Source organism: Myripristis murdjan, chromosome 16, assembly GCF_902150065.1.
Source record: "Myripristis murdjan chromosome 16, fMyrMur1.1, whole genome shotgun sequence".
In the NCBI taxonomy this organism is placed as follows: Eukaryota; Metazoa; Chordata; class Actinopteri; order Holocentriformes; family Holocentridae; genus Myripristis; species Myripristis murdjan.
Genome location: NC_043995.1, coordinates 19379848 through 19403632, shown reverse-complemented (window position 1 = coordinate 19403632; position 23785 = coordinate 19379848). Strand labels below are relative to the sequence as shown.

Below are 23785 nucleotides of genomic sequence, written 5' to 3'. Positions count from 1 at the left end.
CTTTTTGGGAAAGGGAGGTGCAATGTAGGATAGGGAGGAAACAGAAATACGAGGAGAGTGGAGGGGGAAGCAGCAGAGGCCTCAGCCATGGATGGGGATGGGTGCATGTCATTGAGAGGGAGTGGAGATCGTGAAAGAAGAAGAAAGCAGAGAGGATTGAAGAGAAAGAGGAGAGAAGGCATGTAGGATGGAGGTTGGGGAGTAAGGAAGGAAGGGATGGGGTGGGGTGTGTGTGTGTGTGTGTGTGTGAGTGGGGTGGGTGGGGAGAAGCGTTGACAGGACTGGAGTAGCTTGAGAAGCTTGTGGTGACTGACATGTATTGCAGGGGGGTATGCATGTTGACACAGCACACTTCTATTACTACACACACACATGCACACACACTACCACAGCTGGTGCACCTAAGCAAACATTTCTCCGTCAAAGCCTCAGAGAAAGCCACAGGTAGTACCATGAGTAAATGTGCTGGTGTGTGTGTGTGTGTGTGTGTGTGTTTGCATGTTGGGGGCTGGAACTTGAATACCTGTGCATGCTTATGCTGGTGTGTGTGTGCATTTGTGCTGTATTAACTGACAATCACATGCCTTTGTGAGGCTGTGATTAGTGCACGCAGGTAATAAAGCTATTGGACATGACCCACACCCACACACACACACACACACACACACACACACACACACACACACACACAGAGAGACTCACTGGGAGGGGATATTGATCAGAGGAATGTGTGTGTGTCCCGTGCGAGGGATTCTGATCGATGGTGTCCTGTCTTGCTGATAGATCACCAATCCCGTGCAGCAGTATTGAGCAGGAAGCAGCTTTAGTGAGGCCGGCCTCCAGGGTCTCACCTGCAGCCCCGCGGCACACACTCGTTGCTTTCTGCTCCATTATCTCGCCTTAGAAATGCACGCGGCTGTGTCCACTTTCATTTATTCTGGCATTGCCACCCGTGGATCGCTCAGGTTCAGATTTAACAGAAAATGGGAATTTCCATTTCATTTCTTTTTTTTTTTTTTTTTTTTTTTTTTGCGTAGTTTCACCATATGGGCCCCCCTGCTCTCCAATGGTTTTGTGTCATTCCTCTCTTCATTGCTCCATCCATCTTCGACATCCTCTGCAGATTTGCTGGACCATCTTAGTCTCCCTGCTTCCTGTCACGTCTTTCTGTTTCATTTCAGTTTTCATCAGTTTCATCTCCTCCCCTCCACCTCTGATAGCACAGTCATTTTTTCTCTCATTTATTCTTTTCGGCTGTTCTCTGTGCGCCTAGTTAACTTGAGACCACTCCGCTGTCCGTGTGCACCCCCCCTCCTCCCCTCCCGTGCTCTTTTTTCTCCCCTCCCTTGTTCCTCTTCACTGACTCCCAGCACTCCTTTCCTCTCTCGTTCGCTCTGTCGCCCCTCTATAAAGACTCCCACTGACGGACCTGAACGTGCTGCACCGAGCCACATTCGGCCCCCCCCACCACCAACACTCATCTTTCTCTCCTGCACTCCATGTGAAGGGGAGACCAATTAAAGTCCATCTCTTTTCCTCCTCCACTCAGTTGTTCTCCTCTCTCTGTGTGTCTGCAGTCAGACTCTCTGGGGTCACTAATTAAAACACTTTCTCTTTACTTCCTTTTCTCTTTCCGTTTTTTCCCACCTGTTCATCCTACTCTCTGCTTTCTTTGGCTTTATTTTGGTAGTCTTTTTTTGTTGTTCCATTTCTCGGCCCCAACCTGTCTCAACAACTGTCTTTTCATCAATCTCCTGCTGTCTCTCTCTGGGCCGCGTTTCATGTCACTCCATCACTCACATCCCCTTTCTCCATTTGTCACACCTTTCTCTCCTCATTTCTGGTTTCCTGTTTTATTTGCCCATCTTTTCATGCTGTTATGATTCCCAGGAAGCCATTTTTGTCCTCCTAAGTTTACTTATAAGGAACATCTTCTTTTTTCATCTCCCTCATTCAGTCTTTTTTCTGCCTTGTCTCCTCTCTCCCCCTTTTAGTCTGTGCTAGTTTGTACAAGGGCAACTCTCTATACTTTTGCTAACACCCCTTTTGCGCTGACCTAAAATCCCACTACCATACGGGACTTGAGCTCAGCGTAAACTGGTTAACCTGGCATTTTAGTCCTGTGTTGTGGTCCCAGCAACAGTCCTTGGTAATTATCGGCCTCTGCTCCCATTGACAGAGGTGTTAAAAGGTCAGCTGCTAATTTGTGTCCCGCATAGAAGTGGTGATGCAGGACATACTTTCCTTTTTTTACATAGGCAATCCTAACCTCAGTGTAACTTCCTACTTGTTTTCATAGTTGTAATGAGAGATCACCGTCAAACACTGGACAAACAAGGACAATCTACTAATCTAAAAAGTGTCATGTGCTTTTTTTTTTTTTTTAATGGATAGTTGCATTTTTTTTTTGTTTTTGTTTTTAAAACAAAACTGTAAAACTCACTTGCTTGTTATAAAATGGTATTACAGGCCAGCTCAGAATCTGTCATTCATAAGAGTGCACATTAAGCCACCCTTCTGTTCTGTGCTAGTGCTACTGTCTTGCCCGGAGTCGTTATCATTCCTAAAACCAGCCAACCTTGTACATGTGCATGAGCACAAGTGTATACTTGCCTGTGTTTGCACATCTCTATTGGGCGGTGGAAGTGAGAGAAGCTGGTTTATTTTGTGCTGCAGTCTTCTCACTGGCCTTAATTAGCATATGAGGAATTGTTGTTCTCTCTCTTTGTCTCTCGACACCTCTCCTTTGTCGGTCTGATGATTTCCCCGGCAATAAAGTGGAATTTTATCACTACAATGTATCAAATCTCAAACAAATTTAAAAAATAGCCGCACAACTTTGCTTTATCATCCCGTGTAATCGTTATGTGTAATATTGATGAAGTATCCATCTGCTGGAACCATCCACACTCCTCCAGGCAGAAAGGAATTATGGAATACCTGTCATCCATCTCTTCTCTCTCTTTCTTTCTCTCTCTCTCTCTGTGTGGTCTATCTCTAACTATGTTTCCTTTTCAGTCATATATTACTCTATCTAATTGTGGTGTGAAATATTAATACCGGTGTCGCTCTCTCTCTAGGTTAACAGCGGGCGATCTGTCCGTCCAGGTGAATTTGAATGATTACCTGGACATCTACTGTCCCCACTACCCTGCTGAGGAGGCTCAGGGCCCGGGACAGCCGGAGACCCTGGCCCTCTACCTGGTGGCAGAGAAGTCCTTCCAGGGCTGTGTGGAGACCAGGGGGGCCATCAAGAGGTGGGAGTGTAACACCCCCCACGCTCCCTTTGGACCAGTGCGGTTCTCCGAGAAGATCCAGCGCTTCACGCCGTTCTCCCTGGGATTTGAGTTTCTTCCTGGGCACCACTACTACTACAGCTGTAAGGGATGCATGTGTGTATGCGTGAGCATTTGCATGTGTGGGTGGATTTATAGAATGAGAAAAACTAACGACGGACAAATATATCAGCAGGCAATCAATATCTGCTAATAACAGCTTTAACCTCTTCAACTCTTGCCCCGCGGCGGGTTTGTCGTTGCTGCTCGGCCGAGCTTTATTCAAACCCACAGAACTTTATTTTAAATTCTAATGGCAATCCCAGGATTTCCAGAGAAACCAAATATATCCTATGCGGAGGCAATGTGTATACAATAATGCTCAAAACAGATATTTAGATATTTTGTATCTGCTGCACACACTAAATATTTGACTTGCGTTAAGTGGGATGTAGCTCCAGTGAAGTGTTGCAACCAACAGAATATACATGTGCCATTGTCGCACAATATGGAATATGTGTTTTTTACAACTTTGTAGCTACTTAAGGGGAAATTTAAGGGAAAATGTGTTAAAAAGCAATATCTATAATGGTCCAATATCCGTTTTACTGAAGATATTTATCTGATTATGAAATTGGCAGTGTGTGACCCTTTTTTTTTTTCAAGCAGTGTGACATTTAATATAACTGTACAGTTAGCAAAGGAGTAAAACTAACATACTTATCATAATTGTATCAGGAGTCTTACAAAAATGCATATTGATATTGATCATGATGGGTAGGAGGATATCGGATATCGGCTCGGCCTCAATTTTGGTATATCCCTCGGTTAAATATACGTTTCTCACATGCAAAATACATGACTACATTTAACAAAAATTGAGAAATGCTGTTTTCTCATGAAATAATGAATATTTGCTGCCTCCAGGCTCCCCACACTCAAAAGCCTCAAAAGAGAAAATGTAAATATTTGATTTGTCACAGCTCATCATTGTGTGCATAGGCACCTGTGTTGGTGGGAGTGTGTCGGCGACGCAGCCCTTCATTTTGAGGAGGATGAGAGTGAAAAAGGTTGAGAGCTTTAGCCCAATGTGTTTTTCATGAGGCTTTGAGTGTTGGCCAACTGCAGCTTTTAGCATTAATGTTTTCCATAAATGCATGCTGAATTACATTAATATGATGTTTCCTTAAACCTGTGGGCTGTTACACAATTTTAGTGATGGTTTCCTCTCTTTCCATTACATCCTCCCATGCTCCTTCTCTCGTTTATTTCAAACCACTGGAGGGGGAAAGAGGGAGGGAAGGAGGAAGAGAGAAGATGGCTTAGTGGCTGTAAAATCAGATGACAGTTTTTTTTTTCTTACTTTTTACAACTTCTGGTGGCGGCCCAACCAAGAGGGAGGAGACGGGGGGAGGCGGGTGGGGGGTGACATGAAACAACACAGAGAATGAAAGAGTCAAGTGAATGCATGGAATGGAAGGGTGACAACAAAGAGACAGAGGGACCGCGAAGAGTAGGAGGAAGAAATGGAGATCAATACAGAACGACAGAGAGAGAGAAAAAAAGGCAGGGAGAAAAGCAGACGGAGGTAGAGAAGCGTGGAGGAGTGACAGAGAGAGAGAAAGAGCAAAGATGGACACAGTCTGACAGTACAGGAAGGGAGGGGTGAGAGGGAGAGAGAGTGGCGAGAAAGGCCGGATGAGTGGGATCCACGCAGGAGAAAGAAAAGGGAGAGCAACAAAAGCGACGGGAGTGAAGGCATGGATGAGACGAAGGGAAAGAAAGAATCTTTACATAAATTACTGTTGCGGGCGGTGGGACAATGGGGCATTGTCAAAGAATGAGAGCGTGATTCTACACACGCTAACGCACTCACACACACACACACATATACATGCACACACACTGGGCTATTGTGGTTGTGCAGGCCAGTTCAGAGAAAAGCAACAATGGGTCCCCCCCCCCCCTCCCGATTGTGCCACATCGGGCTCAGAGCAATTGTGTGTGTTTTGTCCACATCAAAGATAAGGCGTAAAGTTGGTCCAAATGTCTGGCTCTAGGGCTGTGCGCTGAATGGGCCCAGAGCAATGGAGACAGTATAATGGCATTATCCCGGGAGGACAGTACAATAGTATTAGAAACACTAATGGTATTAGTTGGCTCAGTCTGAGCCGGGCTCAGCTCCTCTCTCTGGCTCCCACAGCTGAAGACACTGACAACACTGACAACACAACCCCGCCGTCTGTGGGTCTCTGACAGAACCAGCACCCCAGCACCTAGAGCTCAACGATATGGACAAAATCACACATCATGATATCTTTCACCGAATACCCAGATGACAATATTGTGATGATATTATTGGTGCTTCCATGAGATCTTTCATAAGACACATTTTAGAGACAGTAATTAGTAATGTGGATATGAAGCAGGTAGAGGTAAATAATAGAACAGCTCTAATGACTTCAGAAAACTGCACCACTTTACTGTAATGCAGCTATTAAAGAGATAGGTGGGGTTCTTCAACATATAAAGGTATTTGCTACTAAAGTGTAACGGATCCTCCGAGTCAACTCCTTCCCTTTCATGAGAGTGAGCGCTTTACCCAGAGTGTTCTTCTTCAAAATGAATGAAATGGATCTGGCCCAGCAAACAACATGATTTCGAGGGGCGACCCAAAACGGGAAAAAATGTTTGAAAGTAGGCACGACAACACATGTTTGTTTGGGAGTCGCTATCAACGCCTTAACCTCCAAACTGGTGGAACTACTTTCTGTCCTAGAACTCCCGCTCTGTTTCAGTGCCATAATCATTCACTGTAAGTACACACTCCAGGAGGGTGAATGAATATGGTGTGTGTGTGTGTGTGTTGTTGTGCATTCTTCAAAACATTTTTTGAGCTTGGGAATATTTTTTATCTTTGTTTTTACGGCATTTCTCCTTTATTTGATAGTGGCAGTAGAGGGAGGGGGTAACAAGCAGCCAAAGGGCCTGAGTTGGATTCGAACCCCGGCTTCTGCGGGGAAAGACTTGGCCTCGGTACATAGTACGCACTCTCCAGATGAGCCACTGAGGTGCCCCCGTGTTTTTTTTTTTTTTACAGCTTTGGGTCGCCACTCAAAATTGCATTTGCTGAGCGAAATCCACTTGTATTCATTTAACAACACTCAGAGAGGTGCTCATTGTCACGACAGCGAACGAGTTGATGGGACAAACTCGAAGGATCTGTTTCACTTGTATCGAGTAGAAAGTACCACTATACTGGTAAAAGACCAAACTATCACTTTAAAAATGCCAAATCACAGTGTTACGATATCCAAAATCCAAAACTGTAGTATTATGGTAATACCAATTTTACCGATATTGTCCTCCCAGCGCCCCCATTGGACTTTCATGTGCTGATATGGTAGTAGACTCACAGCTCAGACAGCGACAGCCAAACAGGAAGCACCTTGACATCCTCAGACACTCAGTTGCTCACAGCATGTGACCGACTGAGAGTGCAGAGCCTGATAATATACTGTACTGAACTGGTGTATTGTTTTTGGGTTTTTTTTCTGTGCTGTTACTGCTGATAGAGTGAGATAAAGCCAAGGCTCACACACACACACACACACACACACACACACACGCCCTTTTTGGTGAGCTGCTGTTTGTGAATTATTCAAACAGGCCCACAGCCTTTAACTGTAACACATTTGTTTCATGGAATCGATGCAGAACGAGCAGGTAAAACAGTTGAGGTGTGCCAGTTTTCCCAGGTGAGCCGTCTCAGCGTTGATATCGGAGCAACTGGCCTCTTTTATGTCCTGTGTTCTTTAATTTTTGCACTTTAAATTGTGCAGTTAAATAGATAAATATGTGTTACTCTCTGCAACACGGTAACAAGGCATAACTCTTAATTGCGATGTCATTTATTACTGTATATGAATTCAAATGTCTGTACGTTATATCATTTTAAAACTCCTCGGTTTGGATCAGTAGAAAAACCAGCCTTGCTCTTCTTTTCGACCATGCTACAGACCGCAGGAAGAGCACCAAGAGCAGCTTGAGAATATAGCAGTGATGGAAGGATATCATTCAGTGCTATGCTAAATTCTCCCTTTTATTTGACATGTTAGTATTTGGGATGCTGAATTTCACTGTTTATTGAGCTTAACAAGTAAACAGCGCATTTAAATCTCTCTCTCTCTCTCTCTCCCTCTCTCTCTCTCTCTCTCTCTCTCTCTCCAGCTCTGCCTACAGATGAAGGCCCTCCTCTGCCATGTATGAAGTTGCGTGTCACCGTGTGCTGTGCTCCCAGTGAGTGCACTCCTCTTTTCATCCTTTCTTCCTTTCATCCCTCTCCACTGTGCTAACAAACTCGTCTGTCTGCCTCTCACATCTCTACTATATAGGCTGTATAGCATGACGCTGGTGTTCACATTGCCACTCACCCACACCACCCCGCTCCACCCTCACCACTCCCTCCATTTCGTCTTCTTTTTTTCTTTTTTTTTTCCAGTAGCTTTTCATTCTTATCAATGAAGTTAAATCTCTCCTTACTGTTCGGAGTGATAACCTTGCCTTGTCCCCGGGTAATCCGGTGAAAACAAGCCTTAGATGAGACAGCTCTCCTTCTTACAAACCACACAAGCCAAAGCAAACTCCTTCCTTCGCTCTCTGTCAGCTTTTTGAATTAATTGGGTTGAGGGTCTCATAAGCGTTAGTGCCTTCTAAAGCACATGCACCTTCCCCTCCACGCTGCCATTCCCTCTTTTTTTTTTTTCCCCTCCGTCCCGTCTCCCTCATTCTCCCGCTCTCCATCACTCTCTCCCAGTGTGAAATTCCCAGAGTTGATCTAACCCAGAGCCCGCCTGGAGTAATGTTAGTCTTCCAGTCCAGTGAGCTGCCCATTCCGGTTGGGAATGTTGCCCAGTCACTGTGGGAATCCCTGTACAGTTGTCGATGTGCTTGTGTGTGTGTGTGTGTGTGTGTGTGTGTGGCTGTCTGTGTTAGGGTGTTTCTCTGTGTTTGACCACTTTTTTCCGTGTCTTTGCACTTTGTGTGTATGTTCATGCACGGAGAAGGGTGGCATTTGTGTGTCTTTTGGTGCATGTGTGTGTGTGTGTGTGTGTGTGTGTGTGCGCCCCCTCATGTGCGTGCTTGAGACGTCTGTCCCAGTTCCCATCCCAGTGCTGTCTGCAGGGGGCTTGTTGTGCTGTCCCAGGCCGCACCAACATACAGTCTTGCGATGGAAACTGGTAACCGGGATTTCCAGCAGTAGCCTGTGTGTGTGTGTGTGTGTGTGTGTGTGTGTGTGCGCGCGCGGGCGTGTGCATGAACCGTTCCCTAAATTCCCACATATCCTCAGATGAATACTTTCCAATCATGCATCCTCAATGAAAAGATGTGTGATTCATGCAGAAAATAAATACATAAAAATGGAAAGGAAAAAAGAAAAAAAAAAAGACCCTCTCAGTCTCAAATGAATTCTTAAATGCCATCGCTATTCCAGCGAGAGATGGGGACTAATTCGCTGTGTTATGACGAGAGCGAGGGCTGATGACTTTTTTACACGTTAATTATCCTGAAGTCATTAATTAGAAATACCACAGATAGTTGTTCAGTAGGGAAAAGCTAATGTAGCCTTGACCTTCTGGCGGAGAATTCCCTTATCAGGCTTTCCTGTGACAGAAATATTCAAAATATTTGTCTGTGGATTATGCATGCTGAGAGAGAGACACGGGCGCCACACACACACAACATATTATCAAGTCTATTACAATAAATTAGAAAGAGTATTGACTTCTCTTTCACCCGTCAACACACACTTACTTCCCTCTACGGTTTCCGTTTTTTTTTTTTTTTTTTTGGAGGGGGGTGGTTTGTCTCTGCGCTCCCTCTCTGTTCCCTCTCATCCTGTTCCTTAACCAAAACTAATCCCGACTAAATTTCAGGATCTCTCTCTCCTTGTCTTTTAGACACACACACACACACACGCATACACACACACACACACACTCAAACGCACGCTCCATCTCCACTCCTCCCCCCACCCCAACCCCAACCTCCCGCTCTTTTCTTTCTAGTCTCCTGTCATTCCTGAAGTGGCACTAATCCTCCCCTTCTCTCTGTCTCCTCAGCTCTCTCCTCCCTTCCTCATTTTTTATGATCTTTCGCTACTGGAGCAAAACTAATCTAGGCACCATCCATGGCAGTCTCTTATACTTCCTCCTCCCTCCCTCCCTCCTTCCCTCCCTCCGCCACCCCACCCTCCTCCCGCCCGCCCCCCGCCCTCCCTTTCGTGTATCTCCTCCATCTCTTTGTTGTATCTCCATATCTACAATACAGTTACTTATTCACGGACTCCCCTCTTGTTTTTTTGTTTTTTTTTTTGTTTTTTTTGTTTTTTTTTACCCTCATCCCTCCCTCCTTCCCTCCTTCCTCCACCGTGCTCTATCTCTGTCGTGTGCATGCTGTTCAGCGAGTGCGTTGGGATGAGGATACATGAGGCCGGAGAGAGGAGAGGGAACGAGATGGATGAGAGGAGAGATGAAGGAGAGTTGGAGGGTCTCTATCTCTCGCTCTTTCTCCCCCTCTCTCTCTCTCTCTCTCACTCGTTCTCTCGCTCTCTCTCTCTCTCTCTCTGGCTGTCCATTAGTGGTGGTTTACCACATCTGTTGTTGTCTTGTTCCCCTGTGGTAACGCCTCACACACTCTCTCTGGTTCCTTCCTGCTCAGGTTCCCTTTTATCTGACAGGTAGCATGGCAGCAGGGCGCACCGTGTCTACATATTCTCTCTATGAGCGCGCGCGTGTGTGTGTGTGTGTGTGTGTGTGTGTGTGTGTGGCCCTCGGTGATGGCAGCCCCTTGTCCTTCAGCTGCATCCCTCTTCTGTCTCTCCGGCTCATCGTGCTTTATTTAAACTTCAAACCGGGCACGTCTTTCTTCCTCCCCCTTTCTCTCTCTCTCTCTCGGTCTCTCTCTCGTTCTCTCCCCAAACTTTTTCAGAGAACAGACTGTGTGATTAAAAGGTAGTTCCATGTGGGGATACCCTGTTGTGGGTGCGTGAGTTAATTATCAGATAACACGCTCGCCCACACACACATACCCACCTCATACCGGCCTGAAGGACAGAGTGGTGACAGTGTGAGGGTCCGTCAGGTACGCCGTCATTGGGCCAAGGTCAGCGAGCACTCACCAGTCCCTCGGTCTCCTCTCCGCTGTGTGAACGTGTGTGTTTATCGCCTTAATTTAACCCAAATGCGCAATGGATGCCAGGCAGGCCACGGATTCATGTGACGCGGCCAGCGCCTAATGATGTCCTGTGTGCGAGTGTGACCCTAATGTCTTCTTGTTCCTCATTTCTCTCCCGAGCTCGTCCTTGTTGGCACTTAGAGCGGCGTAAAGCATCTTTTAACAACTCTTTTGAAGGCTTTTTTTCCCGTCGCATGTTTGGCAGCAGTGTTTATTCGAACGTAGCACTGTCACGAATCGTGCCGGGGAAAGGCTTTGCTGATAGGTACTTGAGCCGGCGTTGCATCAGAAACAAGGCTTTGAATCGGCTTCGGCAGCAGAGTGGTGTTATGTTAAATCTATGGCGCCCTGCAGCCTTCTCTTTTATAACATCTCTCGCTGGCTCTCTTCGCCTCGCGCTCCATGCCCACCTTTTTTTTTTTTTTTTTTTTTTTTTTTTTACTGCAACTTCTCCAAAATACTCCTCCTGTTGTGTTTATCTCCCTTATTCTCTTTGTCGCTCTGTCTCTCCTCCTTTCTCTTTTCCTGCTGTCCCACTGTGAGAAGCCATTATAGACCAACTTCCCTCTCTCTAATTGATTCCCTTTCTCTCTCGGTCTCCGTTCCTTTTTTTTTTTTTTTTTCGGGCTTTCACCTGCTGTGAGCAGTCCGTTGCAGTCATTTCAGTTTGCAGAGCTTCACCATTTTCCCCACTTCTTTCTTCTTTTTTCCACGTTTTTTTTTTTAAAGAATTTTCTTACATCGCTGCCCTCCACCCCCTCCACTCTCCCAAATACCTTTGTACCCCCTGAACCCGATACACACAAGCACCAACTCAGTCGCACACACACACACACACACACACACACACACACACCGCATACCCAGCCCGGCTCTCTCTGATTCCGAACTCGGCAGTGAAAATTTGACTTTAACCGCTTTCGTCGTGATTTGTGTTTTCGCTCTCTTCTTTTTTTTTTCGCAATTATTCGTTTTTCAGTAAAGCGCAAACAGTCCGGTTGGTTAGCATTAGCAGCCGTGTGTATAAAATGGCGGCATGGAGAGAAGAGGTGGGATGGTGGAGCAATGTCTGTCTCTGCAGTGGGGCGTTCTGCCGACTGGAGACACACACACACACACCGTCACAGACACGCACGTGCACACACGCGCGTGCACACACACACACACACACACAGGCACGGTTGTATAGTTACACATACTGCGTGCTTCTGACTGCACTGCAGAGACAGCACTGTTCTTGCAGACACGCCACCGTGGACGCCATTTTGTGGCAGAGCTCGCCATGACCAAAAATACGATGCTGACATAAACAAGTGTGTTCGTGTCCGGCACGTGCACGCGTGTCCTCGCTTAAACCGCACTAAAACACATGTCAAACACAGTCAGGTGCACACAAGCCATTCTGCAGGAGCACATTTTAGTTAAGGATACTGATGCAACGTTATGTGCGATGCTAAATCTTCGTGCACGCTCCAGCGTTTTCCCTCTTTACTCACACAGAAAATTTTGAAAACGGCTCAAAACTGAAATAAAGAAATTCCCCTTGCCCCATGCAAGTTTGCGACATTCAAAACATCACGCTTCCTAAACAGGTTTAGTGTGAAAAACCAAGTAATAACCAAATATATTTTGAGGCTTTAAGAGTGTTTTTTCTTGTTTGTTTGATGTAAATATATTAGTTTATTTTGTTGATTTGATGTTGGAGAATTAATTGATAAAACGTCACACATTTTTTAATCTTGCTTTTTGTGTTTTTTTTTTTTTTCCCATGCAGTGAACGTGACATGCAAGATTACACATTAATAAATAAATACTAATTAAACTACATGACAACATATTTTGAAAGCAGAAATGCATCGCATGTGTCATTACAAGCGGTAATAATTTTGAACGCAAAATTACAAAATCATTAGTGCAATTTTTTACTTCATTTATCAGTGTGTGTGTGTGTGTGTGTGTGTGCACTTATGGAGAAACTATACGGTGCAAATAGTAAGCGATTTCTCTTACAAGCACACTCACCAGCTATCTCGCAGACACAGACACACACTCACACACACTCACACACACACACACAAAATCACACAGTGAGAGGCCCAGACCCAGCATGCTATTTAATGCTTCGTTAGCTCTTAGATGGTCGTTAGTTGTACAGAACATGTGAGTAATTTAGTGGTTCATGTCTTTGGGACCGACATGTCGCTGCAGAGGTCGGGGACCCGTCAACATTAGAGGGATAGTGCAGACAAATAGAGTTTTCTGTGACGCCCTCGCTTAATGGATCCAGCCTGCCAACCTGTGACTCCAAAACAGATGAGTTTTGTGTGGCCCATTTCCCCTCTGATAATCTCAGTCAGCCGCTGCGCTGTGTGGATCAGTATTAGTTTTCTGGGCGAGATGGATACACACTTGCTTGTCGGCGTGCATGTGCATGTCTGAATGTGTGTGTGTGTGTGTGTGTGTGTGTGAGAGAGAGAGAAAGTCTTTCAGCCTGAAGTGTCAGAAGGGGACTCGATGCTGTAACCAGTTTAATAATGGTTGCAATTCTGCAGTGTCATCTCTACCTCCTGACCCCTTCTCTCTCTCTCCCTTTTTTTTCCCTCTCCACCTTTTCACCGATGTTGCATACCTGTTCTTTCTCTGTGGATTTTTGGCTCGCCACGCTTTTCACCGTTACTATCTGCACCCCCCCCCTTTTCACCTGCTGTCATACCCCTCCCCGTCTCTCCATCCTCCCATCCCTTCATCGTTCCCTCCATTATTTCCTTTTAGTCTGCCCCCTGCTGAGAAAGTGACGCCCAGACACAAACACCCCCCTCTTCTGTCCCTCTCTTGATTTCTGTATCTCTCTGTCTCGCTCACTCTCTGTCTCTCTCTCTCTCTCTCTTTCTTCTGTCTGACCTTCTTTCAGTCTTTCCACCCTCCCGTTTTCCCCCCCTCCTCACTTTCTCACTCACTGCTGTTTATACCTCTCTTCCTTTCATCTTCTGTCCACTTCTTGGTTTCGCTCTGTCATTTCGGATTTTGTTTTTGGTTTTTTTTTTTCCTTTTTCATTTCCTGTTCCCCTTTGTATAATCTCGATCATTCCTAGTCTTCCTAATTTACATAACACACTCTCTCCCTGTTGCCATGCTTCTCAAGCCCTTTTTTTATCCGACCTTTAAGAGAATTTGCATAGGGGACGTATTTAGGGTTGCACAGCCAGTCAGTAGTCATTTTTCATGGCATTAGGCTTTGAGTAATGGTAAATACCTTCCCGTGGTCATTTGTCTGTTTCTCTCTGCTTTTGTTCCATAGGAGAACACTCTACATCAGTAGTTTTATTGAGAAAGTTAAGTATGCAGAAATGACTAATCAGCAACTTGTTTCTTTTCCTCAACTTTATCTTAACTGTCTCTCTCTCTCTCTCCCTTTTTCTCTCACTTTCTTTCTCTCTCTCTCTCTCTCTTTCTCACCCTCTTTCTCTCTGCTCTCTATTTTCTGCTACAGCATCAGAGGGATCAAAACAGAAACAAGGTGAATTTCAACGTTATAAACTCAAAATACATCAAAATAAACCAAGTCATCAAAATGTATGAATGAATTGTGTCTGCATGGGTACATGTATGTGCAGATTAATTTGATCACTAATTTCTCCCCCTCTCTCTCTCTCTCCCTCTCTCGCAGAAACTGTAGCGCCTCGCAGTATTGCGTGTTCGTTGAGGAAAGCATCGCCTCCACTCCTCCTCATCTTCTTCATCTTCCTCCAGCTGCCTGTCTGACTTGCCTCTTCCACTCTCGCAGCCGCTCTCTGCGGGATCGGGGGATATTACTCAGACATTGAACTGCACAATGCAATCTATGCTAAGCTATTGCAAAATGACACATAATACCTACAGTACAGTGTGTGTGGCTGTCTACTTGTGATTCTCCATAAAGAATCGGGCGTCTTCTTGAAACCGAGCCACAGTGACTCAGGGACTGATGCACCGAATCACTGTGAATCATTTCTTGTTGTTTTCCTGGCTCCCCCCACCCCTCCCGCCCCAATCCCACACTCCCCTCACCTGTTGTGTAAGCTGTTTGTCAGAAGTAATGCACACTAAGTATTACACAATTATACACAGTCGTACGATCCATGTTCCTCTCCAGCTGCAGAACAAAGAGTCCTTTTAGATTTATTTCATCTAAGCTTTCTCATTTTTTTTCTGTGTCCCTTACTTGCAAGTTTTCTTTACTTCCAAACAACCTCTGTCCTGTCCTCTACCTGCCTGCAGCTGAAAAGTGGCCAAGCAGACACATGCTACTGAACTGAGATAGTTTCTGGCTTTTTTTTTTTTCTTTTTTCTAACTGTCTCATGTGCATCTGAGTGCCACAAATATGTTGTCTGACTTTTGTAAATCAGATAGAATTAGGAAATAAAAGCAATCTGGAAGAAATTAGGAATGATCTGGAAGAGTCAGGCAGGGCTGCTGCGCCCCCTACTGGGATCAAACTGGTTGTACTGGAGTCTGGACTGGGCTGGCCGTAAAACCAGCTGCTCACAAACTGGACACTACACTCTGGTGCCATATGGTGATGCAAACTGTCTCTAACTGGACCTGGGAGCGGGTTTAGCGCTTTTTGACTGGACCCCCTGTTGTTCTGCCTCGCCAGCCCTCTCTCTCCTTCAGACTGAAAAGCAGGAGAGAGGGGATTATGGATAAACAGAGGGCATCAACTCATCTCACCCCACTGAGCAGGCTGCCGACCGCTGAGGCTGGTTGGTCAGTGCTCCTGCTGACAAACCAGGTGTGCAGATATCCAAAATGTCTGCTGAGTACTTAACCATTTAATAATGGGAGCCCACCAACTTTTTTTTTTTAATTAATTATTTGTAAAACACATGATCCTCAGTTTTAAGTTTCATATGCAATGTTTTTCTGGCAACTTTCTGTTATTTAATGGCAAAAATCAGACAACAAGCAAATAAATTTTGGCATAGATAAACATCAGATTATATATATACATATATCCTGGATTTATATTCATACTGTATATTGATGTGTTCTGAATATTCTCTGTTGCAAAATGTCAGTTTTCATGCATCAAATGTTTTGAATATGGAGTATAATACATTTGGAACTGAGGATTTTTATTTCTTTTTTAATTTGTGTTTTTTGGTTTATAATTATTGCTGGAATTGGCTCTCAGTTATTTAGAAATAATATCTCCATCTGTCATTTTTAATAGATTTATTAACAATCGATTTAATATCATTAAATTTTGTTTTGTGTAAAAATTGGAGATAATATAGATGTACATCAAAGTGTGTATTTTTCATTGCCATTAAATTAAATCTGATATTTATGAAAATGAATAACTATTCAGCCACCGTATTAAACAGTAAGTATGATTGACTTGTGCTCACAAAATTCAGCCATCATAAATTTTGCCGTTTATTTCTCATTAAAAAAAAAAAAAAAAAAATACTTGGTTAGCACTTACTCAGTATGTTTTTTTTGTTGTTTTTTTTTTTTCTCAACACATATGGATCTCAAAATGCTGTAAATCATACCATTCATCTCATCTCTGTTTTATGCTGTTCATTCCCTTCATGGGTGACAAAGAAAACTGCTGTCTGAAACCTTGTTTAATAACTTCAGAGATGCCTGATGTCGAACTTTACAATCATTTATTAGTAGGATTTTTTTTTTTTTTTTTTTTTTTTTTTTTTTTGCTTTGTGTGTAATTTCTCCTGTTTGCTTTTTCACATTTTTGTGAAGAATGTCGCGTCTTCTGTGAAGAGCCAAACTGCAATCTGAGCCTTTTTTACATGGCAAGACAACAAAATAAATACGATTGCGTTGAAACAATTGTAAGTCGATTGCCACTGATCTTTTTTTAAATACTCATACGTTCTGTAACCGCAGGTCTCAGTGACAACGTACACACAACTTTATTTGAGGAGCAGACACATATCAAGTGTAATACACAGGAGTGCAGAGATAAGGAGACTTCAGGGACTTGAAATGACCTTGTGGTGTAAGCAGCCATTGTAATGTGAGTAACCTAGTGGAATATTGAGCTCAGCTTTTATCTACAGTGTATGAGCAACCAATGCCTGATAAGACCCAGATACCCAATAGACTCCAATTATTAATAGACCCTGAACCCTCATTGCCAATACATTGACCTTAAAGTATTCAGATTTATTTTCAGTCTATCAAAACAGGGCTGAAGTTCAATGCAACATTTTTTTTTAAAGATACAAATGTACACTCAAATAAGCTGTAAATGCATTTCCATTTATATAGGCTGTAATGTATAGCCTCTTGTGAAGCCAGAAAGGCAATTTCCTGGATAATAGGGCTAATGCTGCTATTTCATGGTTTATGATCTCTTCTGATGACACGTTTGTCACTGTTGAGGCATGTTGTTTTGAACCGGCTTTGATTCTGACCTTCACATATAAATTTCCTAAGCCCGTGTTTTCATTCTTTTTCCGTTTGTGTGTGATGAAATAAGCATTGTGGAATTCAGTGGTAAGTGGGGAATATTTTTGGATTGGTGTAAATGGGAAAAGGACTTTGAACCATTCCCAGAGCGCCGTGCCTGCCCACCGCCAGCCTGACAATGTACCAATGTTGTATGGTTACTTATCATAGCAGGAGCTGGTACAGGCAAAAAGCTCTCTCGTAATGGTGTTTTATGCTTTTAACTTGATTTCAGAGGGGGGCATTCTTCCACAATAATAATAGTAATTCATTTTTGTTACTTATCTTCATTTAATGAACCATAATTCATTACACAATTTGATTACAATCTGGGTGTTACACTTTATATCGCCTGTTGTTTTCTCACTTGCCAGACTCTTACAGTATGTCACACTCAGCTGAAGATGTGCGATAACACCACCCACATATATTTTCTATTTAGAGGTGATGTTATTCTTAAGTAATTTTCACAGTTTATCTGTATTTGTTAATGCTGAAATATGTAACGATTCAACGTTGTATGCGGCTAACACTGATAATATATAGTAACACCTGCAATTATTGTGACATTTTCATAATATTATTGTGCTGGACAGTAATGAAATGTGGTGCTTTCACAGTATGTGAGAGTGTGTTACACGACTGGGACTGAACTTCAGAAATAAACTGCATAAATACGGCCAAGTGATGGTGTGTTGAATAAATTTGGAGTTCTTTGAAAGGACAATGTTGTCAAATTTCATTCCTTATTTCCCAGCCTAATGGGGAAAAAACACATTAACACATTGCAGCTCTCTGTTTTTTCGGCAAGTACCATATAATTAGACAGTGTCAAAATTCAACATAGTTGGTTCACTTGTTTCCAAAGTCTCAAAGTGTTAATTACACCGTTAGAATTTGTCTACTGCTGACGAGGAAAACGTCTTTCCTCTCCTTTCCTTTTTTCTTTTTTTCCCACTGATCATTACTTGCTGCATAACTATTCCTACCTACAGTCTATGCTCGTTCATTTAATTAATTTGTAATTATTGGAAAAAGGAATATTTAATAGTTTATGGAAATATATGTCATTCGTGTGATTCTATTTAAAAATAACTAATAATAAAAATAAAGAATGAGAAACTTCACCGAACAAGAGCAACAGATAGGAAATTAATCCAGAGATGTACTTTAGCTATAGTGATCCATCTTGAGCAAGTGTAATTCCACTTTGACCCAATTACCCCAGATCATTGCAGGAATAAATGCATTTCTTATCTACTGTTCGGTACGGTGTGGATGTCTCAGTCGCAGGATTTTCAACCCAAATCCAGATCTTTCCCTGAATTTTTAAATGTTTTCCACATCTGACCAATCCCACGAGGTATAATCAAGCCGGTACACACTGGTTATTAATCCTGATCATATTCCAGACACTTGAGTAGCAAGATTAGTTTTGTGGGGGTGAAGGGGCACCCTGCAGCAGGGAATGTCCTTCCTTTCTTTTGAATTAAATGCCTCCATGCCTCATCGGGTCCTTGGAAATCATTTCTTTCAAGAATATCATTTTTTTTTTCAGGTGGTGACTGGATTTTATTTATTTATTTATTCATTTATTTATTTATTTTTTAATTCAAGTCACAGCATCCATCAAGAATGAACACTACGTCTCCTCAGGGCATCGCATTTATACGAAGTTAAGCTGGCTTTATTTTGGCTCAGAGCCCTTTCTTCTGAAAACCCCTCATCATGCAGGTACATTTGTAAATGACTAGCGAGGAGAATATTATATAGTCAGAACTGAAACCGTGCCTATCATCTGTTATTTTACACAAGCTTACTCTGTTGAGATTCGTTTTACGGGATTTGCTGAAGGTAATATTTGATAGCCGTGCCATAAAAAGTAATGTTTTCTCTGTTGTCACCTCGACAGTCTCTGAATGTAATTGATGTCCTGAGCGAGTCAGAGATTTCACAGGTGCCAAAACTTAAGCTCCACTGATCTTTCCAGCTCGCCAATCTAATCTTTAGTTGTCATCTCTCTCCACAACTGAAGGCACATCTGCCATCTTCAAAACAGGATTGCCTTTTGGTGCAGGAAATAGGAGTGTGAGTGACACCGAGTCACAGTCTGAAATCTCTTGACCGCTCCGTCTCGCAGCTTTGGACATTGTCTCCTCCAGAATGAGGAGCCTGTCTACCCTGGAGAAGCAGCTGTTGTTCTGTAAATGGAAAAATGTTTTACTGTTGGGTTCAGTCTTGCCCAGACGTCTGCAAGCTGCGGTGACAGTATTTACTCCTCAAGCTAACATTTTAGTGGTGTGTGCTGTCTGAGGTCTGCAGCAGAGCTTTTCTGTTAATATACATTTCCCAGAGTGAATATTTGACCATGGAGAAGACCTAACAGAAGAGAATTGTGCAGTTTTGCATTCTTGATTATCACTATGATGCCCTTTTATGAAGAGTTGATATAACAAAATCGCTTCACAGACACTGTGCGTCCCTTGCGAGGAGCAGACAGGCAGCTCAGTCTTCTTTAGATCATTCAGAATACTTGTGGGTGCTTTCTGTGAAATTTAACTCCACTGTCTCAGTTTCCAGTGACAAAGTTAACTCTTTGAACACCAATGTTCCCTTAAATTTCCCCTCACTAGTTTCAGAATTAGAAAAAAATATATTTCCATACTGTATGACAATGTCACATCCTGTACCTGCTGGTTGCAACACTTCGTTTAAGCTACTTATATTGAGTCAAATACACAAAGCTAAGATGCCATTCTTTCATAGTGTAACTTTGAAACAGTGGCATCTTATATAAAATGGAAAACATCTAGATTTTTGTGCATTATTTTATCTACATTTCCCTGTAAATTCAGCAGGATATTTTTGGTGCCTTTGGAAACCTTGGGACTCCACTAGAAATGAAAGTAAAGTTCTGTGGGTTTGAATAAAGTTTGACTGCACAGCAATGACAAACCCACTGATAAATGCTGTGGAGTTGAAAAGGTTAATCAATACTTGTCAATCACTGTAACTAGAAGCATTCTTAAAGAAATAAAACAGGAATTGACAGCAGTCACTTTACGTTATGGAAAACATCATCATTGCTCACAGTGCCATAATGTGCAGTAAAGACAGTACAAGTTTTACTTTGAAATGTATCTCTCAAGAGGTATTTAAGGCTGTGACAATGATCTACCTTTTGTTTTAATTAATGCTTTAAATGTCAAATCTGATGATTACACTTGCAAAGAGAGCCCAAACAAAATAGAGAAAAGCTATGAAGTATTTTCCACATATTTTTCACATTCATTCCAAATCCATTCACCTGAGATCTTGGAGTCCATGAGACAGTAGCAATGATGGAGGCCTGCGGATCCGAAATCATCTTCTCTCATGCATCTCTACTGACTCCCCAATTCATATGACTGTCCAGAACATCCAGTGACACTTTTATGACCTAACCCCCCTCCATCCTGCCTCCCTAAAAGCATTCCTTGGGCTCATACCAGCAGCATCATCAGCAGACTGTCCATTCAACTTTTACACAAGGAACTCAAAAGACAGTAACATTGGAAATAGCATTATAATAGGTGCTCCAATACATCCCACAGTTTTAGTTTACTCTGAGTTGTGTCTGAATGAAGTTTGTAATATGTATTATGAATATTATAGAGATTATTGAGGTGATGAGGTTCCTTTTTTTTTTATCTTGAAGTGCATTGAGTTTATGCCAGTCATGTGAAACTGTACAGTATAAACAATAGAGAAATACCAAGACTTAAATTCCACAGTGTGGGATTTGCCCAAAACTGTCTCCCACACCCTTGTTACCTGCATCCTGGTCCAGTGGAACACCCGGAAGCAAACGCAGCTTCCTAAATCAGCTCCACAAGCCGCCGACCCGCTCCGACCCTGAAGAGACAGAATGACCAACCTTCAGCCGGACCGTCTGCTGACTTCCAGGTCACCAGAGGCATCTGTGCATCACTATAGAGCCATATAGTTGATCTGTAGGTCTGAGTGAACGTTACTGAAGTCAGGATTGTTCCATCTGCGTTGGCTCTGTCACTGATCACATCTTGCTCTCCCACCTAGTGTTGTTCCAGCCGGTTGACTTCCACCAGGAGGATGTATGTGCTATCTCCAACCCAGTCCACTATATATCTCATTTAATTGTATTTACCACATGTATATATACTGATGTACTGATGTATATATACTGAAGTTGCTTATCTTTTGTGTGTATTAAGGTTCTTTAATGCAAAGGTCACAAAGGTCCCAAGAATGGGAAGGTGATGAATGTCTGGTAATATGGATTCTCAAACCCATATTTGCTACAACACCATTGCAGCTCCTCACTCCTTGTTTTATTAATATGCTATTTCTTAAAAAAATAAAAAAAAATAAAAAAAATAAAAATTGCCCTCTAGTATAATTCCATATGTTTAATCAGAGCTGACCTACAGCATTGTGTACAATCAGTGTCCGGTCAGTGACAGAAATAATCACAAGGTCCACAACCAGGTTTCATGTGATGCTCGGTGTTTCTTGTATGAGAGCGGCGGATACTTTTGTGAAAGCCCCTACGGATTATCTTTGAATAATTTTCTAGTCTTGATAAATGGATGCATTATTTCATTTTCAGGTAAAGATAAATTGTCGGGGGTTTTATTTACTCTTCTGCGCAAGGAGATTTTGTTTGATCTAAATAAAGTCTAAACTGGGTCTTCTTGTTTTACTCACATTCTTTATCACATCCTTTACACGTGTCAGGTAGCCAATAATAGTGTAATTATCTCTACCGTATGCTCACAAAGCCGGCATCAGCGTGTCACACAAACAGTGATAAATGTGGACGGGCCAGATATGACAAAGGAGAAAAAAAATGCACATCAGCTGTCTTGGCGTCTAGCTGAGCAAAGAGCATTTGTGAATAGATATACCGGCTAAATGTGGTAGCCTTATTTGTCATTTTGATAGCTTGATACCATACTTTTTTAATTATCATCCATTAATTCTAAAAGTCATGCTTGATTTTGAACATCTAACAGCACTGGTTTGCAGGGAAAGCGGCTCTCAGAAAAGTCTCGGAGGGACGTTTTGAATGCTGAGATTTCACTTCTGAATGATAAAAAAAACAGCAATCGGTTGACACTGGCGCGGCCTTTCTAGTGTTAAACATCTCTCAATATTTTTTCAACGTCCCCGCACCATGTTTATGCTGTGGGTATCGGGTGCAAATGAACTCCAGTTGAGTTGAGTTATATTTTTTTCATCAGTTTTCAGCATGGAGGCTGAAGCTTCACAGGCTGTGGGCCTTTACATTAAAGTGAACCCGCTGTGTGAAGGCATTTCTGAATCTATCCCATGTGTGCGGACACGAGCGGGGGGTCTTGGTTCTGTGTACCAGACTGAGAAGTGTGACAAACTTAGGATTATGAGACTGCCTTTTATGCGAACGCACCAAAACCAGACACAAACGACCTCACTCAGTCACACTTCACATGACAGCAAGCAAAGCAGCCTCGTTCCTCCTCCTCCCTCCCACTCCCTCCCTCCCTTTCTCTCTCTCTTACTTTCATCCACTTTTAATGTGTGACACTTTGATACTGAACATCCTATTTCCCGTGTTCTGGTCGGTTGGCTTTACATGCAGATGGGTTGGTAATTTGCATAGACTCAAAGGTCTCCCTTCTCTCCTGATGCTTTCTGACAACGGAGTGTCTATTCATCCTCTGTGTTAAGCATCCCTCCTAGGACATCGACTGAATTGCTGTCTCATGCTGCTTCAAGTCTCGTTTTACACTGCAGGAACTGCTGAGGAATTGGATTAGGAACATATTCCTTTAGAGAAAACCATCACATTCACCAAGGCAGGCTCACATCTGAGAATCTGAAAAGGATAGTTCACTCCAATATCAAAGTTTGTCAGATGTTTTCATACAAAGTTATGCCAAGAGTATAACAGTGATCTTAAGTCATGCTGAGTCCATATTACACGCCATTAGCTCTGTCGATTCTACCATAAGTAAGAGCCCCACCTTGGAAATCTGGAGGAAAACATTGATCTGGGGTGCAGCAAGGAATTATGGTCCCTGTGCACAGGATGTGACTCTGTTCCCTCATCTCCTCTCTACATCTGTCTCTACCCATCCACAACTTAAACACATCTCCTCGCATTCATTTATTCATCAATTATCGGACACAGCTCTAATTGAAATGATGGATTTTGGGCACTAACCTGACAGCACTAATGGACTGTCATAACCATACTTTCACCACTAAACCCCAGTTCATTATCTGTCTGTGCAGGTCAATGTTTTTTTTTTTTCTCTCAGACAGTACAAGAGTTGCTGTGTCAGATTGTGGGGAGAGTTTTGTTTTGCTTGCAGTTTTGAATATTTCAACCAAACCAGAGCAGCGCAAAAATAAAAGTCCAAGTTATTTATAAATGTCCAATTGAGGACCACAAAAGACATTTCGGTCTGGACATTTTCCCCACTATAGCACCCCAAACTTTGAGAGGCAGTTTCCCAGTTGTTCCTCGTTGCGTCTTTCTGAAAAGCAGGACAAGGCAGGTGGCCAGGGTTACAGGATGCAGGAAACATGATGAAACAGCCAAAATCAGTGATCTGATCAGGAGGTCAGAACTGGAAACTGTGATTACTCTTCAAGAGATCAGACATAAAGGGGTAAAAACTAATGAAATGGAGTGAGAATGAAAGAGCGAGAGCTGAAAAGAATGGAGGTGTATTTGTGCAAGAAGTGTGGACAGAGAAGGATAGGACGCCGCAAAGCAATTAACTCATAAGTTTCTATTAAGCATTACAGGAAT

At 42.9% G+C, this 23785-nt stretch overlaps 1 protein-coding gene across 1 annotated transcript in view; it reads left to right on the top strand.

Annotated features, from left to right (window-relative positions):
* efna4 (ephrin A4) overlaps positions 1–16353 on the top strand; it is a 33601-nt gene extending 17248 nt beyond the window's left edge. Inside the window, exons 2-5 of the mRNA XM_030072722.1 lie at positions 3081–3379; positions 7506–7574; positions 14002–14028; positions 14179–16353. Coding sequence (XP_029928582.1) covers positions 3081–3379; positions 7506–7574; positions 14002–14028; positions 14179–14273 — 490 coding nt within the window. The 3' untranslated portion in view covers positions 14274–16353. The remainder of the gene's footprint in view (positions 1–3080; positions 3380–7505; positions 7575–14001; positions 14029–14178) is intronic.
* The last annotated feature ends 7432 nt before the right edge of the window (positions 16354–23785 follow it).